General features: G+C 36.4%; 1 protein-coding gene across 1 annotated transcript; it reads right to left on the reverse strand.

The window, feature by feature from the left end:
* Nucleotides 1–1,548: 1,548 nt before the first annotated feature.
* LOC133871969 (RPM1-interacting protein 4-like) lies at nt 1,549–9,930 on the reverse strand. The gene is made up of 4 exons (XM_062309465.1): nt 9,575–9,930; nt 2,964–3,497; nt 2,113–2,304; nt 1,549–1,893 (listed from the first exon to the last, which is right to left on the reverse strand). The coding sequence occupies exons 1-4, from the start codon at nt 9,578–9,580 to the stop codon at nt 1,861–1,863; spliced, it is 765 nt and encodes a 254-aa protein (XP_062165449.1). The 5' UTR covers nt 9,581–9,930; the 3' UTR covers nt 1,549–1,860.
* Nucleotides 9,931–14,143: the final 4,213 nt, after the last annotated feature.

The following is a 14,143-nucleotide window of genomic DNA, read 5'->3' on the forward strand; positions in this document are numbered from 1 at the left end:
TGGGTGCTCGGTATGACTGGATATAAGAAAGCGATGGAGACGACTGTCAAAGAATTGGACGCTGTTCTCTTTCTCTCTCACGCACCCACCACCATCAACTTTCTAGACTCTACATTACAGTACTGTTTCTGCATATGCTGCAGGCTATGTTTTAACCACTAAATCTTGGGGCCGTAGTGTTTAAAGTCAGATTTCAAAGCTGAACAGTGTAAAAGAATGCCCTTGTCCATTTGGAACCGGATTTTTTAACAATATAATGGAGGAATGTGACGCAGACTCCTCTCTTTTCTTCCTTTAATACTGCCCCTTTTTATCAACTACTACCTTCACCTTTTTGCGACCATGGTGCATTCAACTGCTCCTGCTCTCTCTCTCTCTCTCTCTCTCTCTCTCTCTCTCTCTCAAGCCATTGTTGAAGGGATATGAGCATGCGTTGAAGGCAAAACTAATTGAAATGAATAAATGAGAAGCAATGATTCCAAAAGTGAAATGAAAATCTTCTCTCCAACCAAGGACTCTTCATGTACAATATGTGTCCAAGTTATTAAAATATTAATTAAATAATCAAACTTATCTTCTCATGTCAGTTGAAGTTATTAAAATATTAATTAGATGATTAAATTTATAATTTCGTATCGGTCTAAGTTTTTGAGTTAAGTGATTATTTAATACGATGCTAGAATAGAGAACCTAGATTCAAACATTAACTTCTCAATTTGCCTCATATTCAATTAAATATTTCACATGTTGAAAGGGCATTTAAGCTCACATATGAGGAGCATTAGAATATTAATTAAATTATTAAATTTATATTTTTCTATCAACTCAAACTTTTAAAATAAATGGTGATTTTATCATAACTTCATAGCAATAATTTTGCAATGCTGGAAGATGTTCTGGCCGCATGCTCACAAGTTTCCTAATATGATTCCCAATTATAAAGGTTCCATGTTAACTAGAATCTGCTAGTCATATATCATATGAAGAGCTAGCAATTCCATGAATACAGTGCATGGCATTGAACTGGAGAGGGTTAAAATACCAATTACCCCAAAAACTTAAGTTAAATAGAAAATAATAAATTTAATCATTTAATTAATACGTTAACAAGAAGTATCCTTAGAAAAACAATGTAGATGATGACGCTATAACATAAATCCAAATCCATTTGATTGCACATAAAATAATAAGTAACCAATATATTAAATTACAGAAAAGCTGTCTAAGAAACCTTAATTAAACATAAATTTTTCCTGGTTGAAAGTTATTATTAGGCATGATAATATTTGCCAATTTGTGATCAATAGCCTTAAGGCTTCAAAGACATCTGCACAGAGTTAAAATAATGTCTGTAATAGGTCATAAAACTCTCTCAAGTTCAATTATGCATTAAAAGGCCTGTCAGGAATTCCCAGCAATCAAACTCAAGAGGTAAATTTCTTGAAAATTTTAGTTAATGTTGTTCCAGAGTGCTTCATATTCATGATTACCTCTTTCCAGCTTTTCTTTTTTTCCCTTCAGCTATGGAATAAAAAGGAAACAGCAAGATAAGCAACTATTGAACTAGACATCAGCATGACAAGCAGTTCAACACCAAGTATGACTAAAGATACAAGGTAAAGAGCACATACAGTCACACAGGATGAAGGGCAAAAACATGATGAGTGGTGCTCCCCCAGCCAACACATTTTTTGGGGTAATGAGATGTTTTCCCCTCAAAACCTCATTTTTCTTCAGGTCAAATACAGTTACAAGTGAAAGAATGCACTTACTAAAGATGTTTCTCTATACGTAAAAAGTCATCCGAACTATATAAATATACACCACAGACACTTTCTATTGATCCACTGACCACAAATATCATTTTCTGCTCCATGGAAAGCAGCAACAGCTCTGAAAAAGAGAGGGAGAGAAGGTTTAGAAACTGTTGCCACCTAACAAACCTGATAAACTACAAATAAAGAATTCAATTCCCCGTAATTGTTGCAGCTGACAAATAAATCAAGCATGCCTCCCTCTTTACTGAAACTACACACACACCCCTTTTGACCTAGATGCGAGGCTCAGTAACTGACAGCAGGCTATATATATTAACAGAAAAGCAGTGCATACCTTGGAATTTTCATTACCAGGTTGCTTGTAACCATTGGAATAAGGAGGTTCACTCGCCGCAGCTGGCATCTTTCCTGCCTCAACCTGCTTCTCCTCTCGCACTCTGTTGAAAATGGCAGTGTAACCTTCAGATGATGCAGGGTTGCTCTCATCCCAATCACCAAACTTTGGAACAGCAGCGCTTGGATCAGGCTGCCACATCAGAACCATAATTATACTCCTTCAAATGAAGCTGTAAAAGAACTATATGGTCTCTGCTAACACTCTGAAGTAACAATTAAAGCAAAAATAAAGATATAAAGTTGTATATGTTCTTCCCCAACGTCCTTAAAAGGAAACAAAATAAATAAATACTTCAAAATGGGTAGAATGTGCAAAGAGGCAAAAGTAGGGAAAATCAACAGTCGAAATTGTTAAAATAAAGAATAATTGGAGATTCCATGAAGAGACAGGATGACGCTGGGTCTAGGAATTTAATAATATGAACCCTTTTGTGATAGAATTTGGTAAGCTTCTTTAAAAATAGCTAGTGACTTCAGTCCAGTCACCAACGTTTTATTCTTTCTCAAGTATCATTTGATTCTAACCAAATGCGAGCAAGAACATTTGGAACTTCAAATCTTAATACTTGTCTGTGTTGGAGTGGCCTATTGAGATTCCGAGTTCCGCTTTTCCTTTTCCTATGACTTCAGCAACCAAACAGAGAAATAGAAGATCTATACGATATTACTTCACTGTAAGCAATCCATAGGAGATATAAATAACTATTTAATAAAAAATATAGATCATTCTGGCCAGTGCTCATGCAATTTTGGAAATTTAGAAAAGGAGGAACTAAGAGAAGAAATTACAGTTTCATCGCCTCGAGTAACTGATCTTAGTCGAGATCTTCCTGGAGTCAAGGGAGCTACGCCATAGCTACTACCTTGAGATGAACCCTTCCTTTCCCATGAGGGAGAAGAGACATCATTGCTTTTGCCTCCAACCCTTGCCTGGTTATGGGGGTGCAGAGGTGAGTGTTCAATGCTGCGATCAGACCCTAAACTCTGCCTCATAGCCCTTTTATGAATATCGCCACTCGAGCCACCATGATGATGAAGAGGCGAATCAGATGAGAATCTCCGACCTACAGTATCATGGTGCAAAGGTGAATCAGTAGATCTCCTTGGGAGACCAACTTCCCGGCTCAAATGCTGCTCATGCTTTGACATTAATGCTTCTGAACCTTTAGGTGCCTCCCCTTCAGCCTTACTACTACCGGGCTTGTCTCCAGGGTCATTTGGATTTGTTTTCCCACTACTTTTACTCTTCCTTGCATTATCAAAATGGGCTGTGTATTGGACTTCATCTTTCCAGTTACCAAACTCTGGCACATGCGAGTTTTGCTGCAAAGATTGGGAGAAAAAACAAATATTTTAAACACACCCAGATAATCTACACAAAACAGATATAAGAACAAACAAGAGTTTTGTGATTTCTACCAGGCCCATGCTTTGTCTTGTGCCAGAGTAAATGTGGAAAATATTCCAAAACCCTTACTCTTGTGTTTAGAGATTAAAGATAAATAAATAAAGAGATGAATATATAAAAAAAGATTTAGTGAAGACATGATCTGCTTCTTTGACATGAAGGAAAACATTCCTTATTGAAGTTACCTTTCACACATTAGGCTAGAATACACACCTCTTAAATAAAATACTGTACTAATATTGAACCATTCTCATTCAACAGCAATGCTACATTTGCTTTCTTGAATATATGATCCTTTGAGATAACGAGCCAATTTATGCAAAGAATAGCAATAGACTACGTTGATTTTAGGGTTTTAGAGAAAGAAGAATTGGAGAAGAAAATGGGTGGGTAGAATCTCTGTTCTACCCTCTTACTATTGCAAGATATATAGGAAACATAATAGATTCATATATCCTTAGTGTCAGTGGGTAAACTTATTACAAACATGCCATCTAACAGACTAGATCTAACCAATTACAAATATTAGCAAACCTCTAACTCAGCGTAGAAATGTCACTTCGTAATATTTGGGATTGAGGAGAATAATTGTTATTATAACCAAAAATCTAATGACACAATGACAGGTTTACTAGAAAGTAGAATTTTCAACCTGCATGAAGCTATTATAAAGAATGCTCAGGGACAGTTTAATCAAAGCAAATCAGAAACCAATAAAGGTGTATTCAGAGAGCCTACCTTTAGGCCATCTAAGTTTTTCTTTTATAAGTAGTTGACACATATCATTAAAAGCGTAAGGCGCCTCTAAGTACACAAGAAGTATACAAGAATAAGCACCAAGTTAGAAGGAGCAAAAAGAACAAGGAAATCACTATAACTAATCGTCAAAGGAGAAACTTAAGCAACTTTCCAAAGATACCAAGTTTTGAAAAATAAGGAGATGTTGATGATACTTCTAGAATGGAAATGTTTGCATATTTCTCTGACACTGCTTGTGAATGTCTAATATGCTTTAGATTTTTACAACTATCCAGACACCCAAACTCTGAAAATACACTTTGGGCATGTACTAGGCACTTAGAGATACGGCTTTTCTTTCGATTTAGAAATATAGAGTATACTTGTCATTTCCAGTGTGTGTGCATGCATGCTCACACGCGATGGTCGATACAGAATATTTCAAAGTGTGGTGATATGCTATGGCATCATTGAGTGGGTGAAGAGCCAAAATATATGCAATCCTCTTCTTTCTGCATGTTAACGAATTCATTTCCTATCCCGTCAATAGAATATGTTAATATCTTTTCAATATATGTAGCCTAAAATGTAAAATAAGTGCACGTCAGATACACCCAACAAATTCTTTCCCTTGCATCATCATGACTAGGCTAAGGATCTTACCAGGGGAGACTAATCATAAATCATCCATCACAAGTGGAACCATGGAGCATATAATAAGTGAAAAGGTGCAATAAATTGTACCAATTCCCATGAACCATTTCACATGTTCTCCAATGTGACAAACTTACTGAACACTGTCATCCATGCAATAAACATTACCTTACTGGGCCTAGCTGAGCACCATGCCTTCCCACAGGGTAAAAACACTATTCTCCAAATACATGAAGAATCACATTAAAAAGTGGAATATTTCCTTTGCTATCTTACAAGTATGACCCATCTTTCAATCATTTTTGCCGACTAGGGGTCTATTAAAAGTTCAACCAAGGCTGCCAACTCTTGTTCATCAGAATTCTTTCCAAAACAGAAACCGCCATCCTTTAATACCCACAAAATGAATTACAGAAGCTAACTAATATCATAGGCAAGGAGGCTAAAAATTATAAAACTTCTAACATTGATAAAACTCACACCAGAAGCACTCCAATATTTGATTACAATTCTCCATCTTCCTGTACAAACGTTCACACCATCGACAACAAATTTGGGATGGTTTAGAAAAACATCATAGATGGAGACAAATTGATATTAGGAACATTAAATATTCCACGTATTGGGCCTCACTTATTAAAAAGGGAGTTTGGTCCACACATAAGAGGGAGTGTTAGAATATTTTTTTAAATAATTAAGGAAGAATTTCACTTATAACCCCTGATCTTTAATTTTTTTTTTTTTTTTTATATAAGTAATTGCAATTTATTCAAAATAAGCGTAGAGGAGCGCAACCCTTATACACGGGAAGTATACAAAAGAGCCTCTAAAAGGGACGAACAGAGAATAATTTTAAAAAATCTACATAAGTAAAAGCATTCAAGCTATGATGAGACGCTATCCAAATATATAACGTATTGAGCAACGCTTCCGTAGCTCCACCATAGATGTCTCTACATCTTCAAAGAGCCGCGTATTCTGCTCTCGCCAAATAAACCACAATAAGCACAGAGGAGCTAATCGCCAAGCTTCTTTCGCACTACCATACCCAATTGCCACCCCCCAACTATTCAAAAACTCCAACACCATGCGTGGCATAACCCACACTACCCCAAATAAAATAAGAATGTAACTCCAAAGATCTCGGGCAACTTCGCAGTGAAGCAACAAATGATCAATAGACTCTCCACTCTTCTTACACAAACAACACCACTCAATCACTATAACATTCATTTTACGCAAGTTATCATGCGTCAATATTTTGCCCAAAGCTGCTGACCATATGAAGAAAGCCACCCTAGCTGGAGCCTTAACACGCCAAATATTCTTCCACGGAAAAGATGGAAATGATGGGCCATCTTTCCTAATAAGCTCCTCATAGAAGGATCTCACCTCAAATAAACCCTTTTTAGAGGGATTCCACACTAACCTGTCACCCTCTCCATGTTGAGCTGAAATGGAGTACAGTCGATCGAAGAAAGAAAGGACCATATCCATCTCTCAATCCTGGATTTGCCGCGTAAAAAGAACATTCCACTGAATAACACCATTATGAACAACCAAATTATCCACCACCATCACATCTTTGTTCTTCACAATACTAAAAAGAGCTGGAAAGCATTGCTTCAAGGATCTATCCTCACACCACCAATCATGCCAAAAACTAGTATGTGATCCATTCCCCACCTCAAAACGAACAAAATTGCGAAACTTCTCCCACCCCTTCCTAATATGTTTCCACACACCCACTCCAAAAGAAACCGACACCTCTTTCGAGCACCACCCACCATTTAGACTCTCAAATTTGGCATCAATCACCAATCGCCATAAAGCCTCTCTTTCCCTACCATATCTCCACAACCACTTACCCAGGAGTGCTCGATTGAACTGGATGAAATTGTGAACTCCCAACCCACCTGCATGCAAAGGAGTACAAATCTTGTTCCAATTCACTAGATGAAATTTGGCCTCGTCAACAATGCCCCCCAAAAGAAAATCCTTTTGAATTTTATCAAGACGACTAGCCACCCTCACTGGAATAGGAAACAACGACAAGTAATACATAGGAATATTGGAGAGCGTACTATTAATAAGAGTCAACCGGGCACCCTTCGACAAATACATTCGCTTCCATCTCGCCAACCTCCCTTCCATTTTCTCAATAACACCATTCCAAATAGAAGTGGACTTGTAAAAGGCACCCAAAGGCAAACCCAAGTAAGTCATGGGCAAAGATGCAACCCGACATCCAAGAAGATTAGCCAACCCTTCGACATCCTCTACTACACCAATAGGGACAATTTCTGATTTTCCTACGTTAATTCTCAAACCAGAAGCTGCCTCAAAGCATAAGAAGATACATCTCAGATGTTGAATTTGTTCTTCTTGAGCACCACAAAAAATCAATGTGTCATTAGCAAACAGCAAGTGATTCACAACTAAAGCCTCAGAATCCCTGGCACCTACTAAAAACCCTGTCAAATTACCTTGATCCAATGCGGCAGTCTGCATCCGGCTCAACGCCTCCATAACCACCACAAACAACAAAGGAGAAAGAGGATCTCCTTGTCGCAAACCACGAGAACTATTAAAAAAACCCGACGGGGTTTCATTCACAAGAATAGAAAAACTCACCATAGAAATACAAAAACGTATCCAATCCCTCCATTTTTCCCCCAAACCACACCACTGCAACAAATAAAGCAAGAAGTCCCAATTTACATGATCTTTCATCACTTTTGAAATAAGGTATCCAAACTTTAAAAAATGTCAATTTAGGGTATCCATCTTTTAATTTTTTTCAATTTCGACTCTCCGTTAGAATTTTCCGTTACAAATCTTGTCAAAATTTCCAAAATACCTCTAATTTCTTTTAGGAAAAAAAATAAAAATAAAATAAAAAATGCAAGGATTTTGGGTGTTAGTCAGAATTTAACGAAATTTGTTAAAATACTCATGCCTAAATGTTTGAAATTTTTTTATAATTTTTTTAAAAAGCAAAACAGAGTGGTATTTTGAGAATTTTGATAGGATTTAACGGAAAATTCTAACGGATTGTTGAAATTGAAAAAAATTGAAAGATAGATACCCTAAATTGACACTTTTTAAAGTTTGGGTACCTCATTTCAAAAATGATGAAAGATGATGGGCTATAAGTGAAGTTTTTCCAATAATTAATTTCATAATTTTCTATCAGTTAAAGCTTTTGGGATCAGTAATGATTTAACAAACCCTAATACAGTTCTCCAACCTAACCACTTTCATCCAATTGTTAGAAAAGTTGCATACTGCACTTCTTTTTTGTTCTTTTTTGTTCTTTTTTTTTTTTTTTTTTATAACTACAGCTAATCTGGCTAAAGGCAGAAAAACACTGTAAAATTTGTTTCACCTACTTCATCACCCAAACCTTGAAATAAAATCAAAACTTACCATTCACCCCACTACAACTTGCATATTTTATTAACATAATATTAATGCGCAATCCAAATAGTGATTCAAAACACCCAAATTTCGTGTAAGGCATCAACGACTCGAGTACGACAGATCGAAATAATAAGAGCATGGTCAGTTTACTGAGTATGCAAGACAAGTAGGCCTGCCTTGTCTCTTGAGAACCTTCTAAAATGTAGGATGGCTAAAGATACTACCAATAATAACAACAAAAGATTCCGTAGAATGAGAAAGTTAATCATGCAGATGCAGTACAATTGAATAGACAGTAAGGAAAAAATCATAAATATGGCAGTATAATCTTTTTCTTAGAACTCAATGAAGGATCATCAACTAATCCAGAAGGCCAAACAATTCAAAGAACTTATAATCTAGTTATCAAACTTCTAACGTTAAATACATCGGTATGCTGAAGACACTTATATATATATGAGTGAATTGTGATTCACATAAACATGTCCATCCATTTATTAATGCATCATGTCTGTTGTAAACTTCTCACACAAATTGAAGTCAAACATAATTTCATTAGACTATTACCCAAATACCAATCAGCCAGACACAAATCAAAATGCAAACCAGAAATCCACAATCATGGCCAATAGAAACTTTACCCACCTTGGATTCTAAGACTATTTAAACCTAATATCAATTTCAGAGATCCCAAAGAAGTATAACCCAGAATGATGAGCAGAACTCATGCAATCAATCAACAAACTTAAATCCTAAACTGAACTTCCCCAAAATACTATAACCCCTTGCTCGATAAGAAAATCAAAAAATACAATTATGCTACAAAACAAACCGGCAAACCAAGCCAACGAACGACACCCATGACTCGATTATCTTCTTTTTTTTTCCTATTTTATTCTAATCCCATAAAAGACTCACAAAAAAGAGACAAAAGATCAGAATTCCTAGAGCAAAAACCGTCCAATCCAGCGACAAAATGATACCCACAAAACCCAAAACCCCATCTCCCAAAAATTATACGATCCCATTTTCCTCTAATAGAAAAACACATCGAAGGATAGAGTCCAAATGATTGCACAAAAAGAAAGGTAGAAATGCATAAAACTCAAAACCCATCAAGAAAAGTAAAAGTAAATTTACAAAAAAAAAAAACAAAAACAAGATCAAACAAACTCACTGCCATGAGTCTTCAAAAAGCTCTTTCTAGAAAAATTCCAAGACGGATAGAACTTCCCAACGGACTCAATCAAACCGCTCCTTCTCTGACCAACTTCCCAAATCCAGCAAAACGCAACTAGAAAGTTGTTGTATAAAAGCCAACAAATGTACAGCAAAATAAAAGAAAGGAAGGAAAAAGATAATCCGAAAGAAAAAATGACAACCCCAGTAACCGTTGACTAGCGTCCCATACAATGGTTGACCTCCGAGTTCTTTTTCTACGGTTTAATTTTCACTCTGTTTTTTGTTTTTTATTTTTCACTGGGAGAGAACAAGTCCATGGTTTCAACATGTTTGAAGAAAAAAAAAAAACATGTTTGAGAAAGGAAGTAGGTGAGTGGCCAGTGGGTACTCCCACATTTTAAGATTTCAGTGAATTCGTACAGTTACGTTTGTTAACGGTTTCTACTGAGATCATAGCTGTAGTTTTACAAGTGTACGTGTAAGTACTGCTGTACTTGTGTCGTGTACTGAAAAAAAAATATTAGAAAATAAATAAATAAATAAAAATACTGGTGTCGTAGCCATTCACGATTCAATATGTTTACTTTTTTTTTCTTTTTTTTTTTTGTTCAAGTTGGTTGGAAGAATTTCTTTCTGCTTAATCAATTATGGCTCGGGTAGCTGTGCGATTTTTTTGAAAAACATTAAAAATTGTAAATATCAAAATAATTTATTTTTTAAAATTATGTAATTCTGATTGTCTAAAAAACCTGATACAAAATTCAAAAAGAAAAATTAAATAAAATTTAAGTAGAATTTGAATTCTGAAAAAGGGTAACGAAAAAATATTTGAAAAACAAGAATCAAACATACTCTTAATTTCCTTCAATTTTGTTTATTAAATTGATGAGATAGGTGATTTGATATATCCAAGTATCTCGTTGCAAAAGTTAGTTCATATTAGCCATAATATTTCGAGTGTGTTTACATATCTATTTATACAAGAAAATGTTTAAAATTAAGAAAAGAAAAAGTGATTGACAAATCACTTGATTAACATGAGATTATTTTATTTTTCATGTTACAAGAATAAAAACCCCAATTGACTCACTTAGTGAGTTTAGGTCAAGAGTAATATGGGTTGATACGGTTGATTGTACGAAAAATCTCGATGGAAGACGTCTATAAGAAAGACGAATGAGAGCAGGGAGGCTTGTCAGTGTACGGGCTGAAGCCACCTTTGATGCTTAAGTCAATAAGAAGAAGAGAAAAATTAGTAAAAAAAAAGCAGAGAAATAGCTAAAGGATTGATCGTATCTGATGGAGTTATCTCCCATTTATTTATAAGATGTACTTCCCACCTTTTTCCAAGGGAGGAGTGAACCTTCCCAAGAAGCGCCCAACTTTTCTGTGTGTGCTGAAGGGGGCCACCTCTGTTGCTTAAATAATATAAAAGGGATTCTTGGTAAGGCCCTTTCTTCACTTCTCTCTCTCTAATACGAGTAATGCTACATACCATCTTTGTGTTCACCTTTTGTCCTCCCATAATTAATGTGGCTATTAAAATTACAATTGGATCAAAATTCAATGATGGTCTATCATAAATTCAATGGTGATTTTAAGAGTCACATCAATTTTAGAGGGACACAAGGGTAATATGTAGCATTATTCATCTTATACTCCTCAAATTTTGGTTCTTCTTTGCTCATTTCTTCACCATCGACTTGAATTAGTATGTTTTGAAAAGGCATATGGGCCTTGTATGTTTCGATGTGATCCACCAAATCCTTGGATCCATCGTACATGTTAGATATGAGGAACTTTGAATTTTGGAGAGGCATAGCTCCATGACCTCCACATTGTGAAAGAGAGGTTCATTCCTTAAAGAATGTTCTTGATGATAGAGGAGTGCTTACAATTTACCACATTGATCATCTCATCATATTTGACTTGTAATCGTTTATTTGGGCATCCACCTGAATGCCCTCTGTCAGGTGATTTGGTTGATGGAGTCTGGAGTCTTGTTGGGGGTGATGGTAGTCAAGTCTTATACGCACAGTTTTTTGTGCTACTTTCGTGAGCTCGCCCATTAGTCTCCGCTTCGTGCCCTAGAGGCGGCTCTTGGTGGCTGTGATGGGGGTGGCTCCATCTTTTACACTCGGTGGTGCTGGTGGTATTGCATCATTTTGTAGTTTTACTGGAAGAGGAGGTTCATTTTCTAGGAGAGCTAGAATAATTGGGTTTTGAGCACCATGAATCGAGGTTATTGGAAATTAGGTTGGGCGGAGGTGCTAGCATAATCGCCTTAGACGCTTTTTGACCTAGTGTTTGGCATGGAGTCTTTGTCTAATGGAATTTCAATTCAATGAGAATTGTTGTTCCCACAAATAGCGCCAAATTGTTGGTACAGTTGACCGAAAGCCAAAATCTCAACAGATGACATTTGCAAGAAAAACAAAGGAGAGCAAAGAAGCTTGCTGGGAGTGCCAACGGGGCCACCACTAATGCTCAAGTCAATTAGGAGGATAGGAGAATGAATGGAAGGAAAGTAGAAAAATAGCTAGAAGATGCATCGTAACTAATGGAGTCCTCTCTCGTCTGTTTATAAATTGTACTTCCTGCCTTTTTTCCAATGAAGAGTAAACTTTCTTAGAAAGCACTGGAACAGACTCCCATTTATTTATGGTTGTAACGATCACATAACCCTCGTTGGGAATCTCCTGTAGGTTATGTGATGTGGCATGGTGAGGATCTGGTACTTTGTGCCTTGCACTACTCGGTGTGCTCAAATTCTTGGTCATGGCACAACAAGTACTGAGCCAAGGTCACGGGACCTTACATTGGTCCCTTGTGGCTATTCAAGCCTGAAGGGTATTCGATGTTTTGGGCCCTTTACTTGGAGAAGACATTGTATGGGTCTTTTGGTAGCTGGGCCCAAATGGTCCTTGGTAATTGGGCCCAAATAAAATAAAATTGAAGGAATGGCCGAATCACCCTTCAACCATGAAAAATTGGTTGGCCACCCCCTTAACTGGTTGGAAGTAGCCGAACCACTGCCACAATCTCGATAAGAACTTTCATTTGGATACTAAAGCACCCTCGCATGCCTTTGGCATAGCCAATAAAACCTTATGTTTTATTTCTAGAAAGAATGACCACATTTCTCACGATTTTAAACATGTTGACCATGCTAGTATACCTTAACCAGATTGTTGGATTTATGCCTATTGAGTAGACTAGCATAGTCATTTGGTTAGTTTTAGGCTCATAATGGGATGTGCCAATTTTTGTGGACACATGAAGAAACTTTTACCCTCAACCCTGATTTCACATGTTGACTGAATGAAGTCTAATGGGCTAACTTCACTTATATATAGGGTGAGACTAAAGGCTTCCTAATGTGTCCACAAAAACTAGCATATCCTATTATGAGCCCAAAACTAAACAAATAACTATGCTAGTCCTCTCAATAGAAATAAATCCAACAAATGTCACATTTTAAACTTGCCTTCAACTCTTTACCATTCAACTCAAACCTTTTTTCCTAACGCATTTAAAACCTCCGAAGACTACTCTTCTTTACTACGATGACTAGAAAACTTCTTCTTTTTTTCAAAACTTTCTTTCTTATATTACTAGAAAAATAAAAATTATATAAAAAAAAAAAAAAAAAAAAAAAAAACCTATATTTTCTATACCATATTTAATTTGCAGACCTTAAAGAACAAGTTTCCCAAATCCTAACGCACCCTTATTTAACGACTCAGTTTCTTTATTGACTTGGTCAATGCAACATGAATCCAGCGACTCACTCAAAATAAGTTCCAGAAAATTATTTGCATGTGGGCTCGTGTTTTTGACTAAGTTGTGAAGGACAAGAAAAAAAGGTTGAGTTTGAGGAGATTTGGTCTTTAGATTTTAAATCAATGAATTTGACCGAAATCCCTGAATAAAAAAACTCGAGGGGTTTTGGATAATTTCCTTTAACCCTAAAGCAACTACATTTAATTCCTTCGGGTTCCTCCAAAATTTAATTAGATTTACAATGTGTCAAAATATTAAAGACCAAAATTTGCCACGTCATTTATCACTCCGTTAACACGTCTTTAACGTTAACAGCATAAACGTAAGAGCATTTATAGTGAGCTCTCCAGTTTAAAAGTTTCACCAAATTTTAGAGAAAAATCAGAATTTGCTCCATGCATCAAACTCTCCAAAACTTTTCTCAAAATAAGATATGTCAGAAAACCTCTCCAAATTTAACCCCAAAATTTTTTAAGCCATTTTTTTTTTTATCATTTTTTTTTCTTTCTCCCGCATCTTCCCTCTCTTCCTCGGCACCCCTTTTTCCTTTCCTTTTCTTTTTCTTTTTATTTTTCCTTTTCCTTTTCCTTTTCTGAGGATTTTGACTTAGCGAGGTTGAAGACGGAGGATCTCGTGGAGAAGAGGGAGGGTGTGGTCGAGTGTGGAGAGGACAACAGGTCGATTCTCAAGCTCTAACCCCAGTCCCAGCCCCCACCCCAACCCTAACCCTAGATGCTCACAAATCGACTTCAAAGACTAACCTGTCATGGCGGACCGTCGG

This window comes from Alnus glutinosa, chromosome 1 (assembly GCF_958979055.1).
Source record: "Alnus glutinosa chromosome 1, dhAlnGlut1.1, whole genome shotgun sequence".
Taxonomy (NCBI): domain Eukaryota; kingdom Viridiplantae; phylum Streptophyta; class Magnoliopsida; order Fagales; family Betulaceae; genus Alnus; species Alnus glutinosa.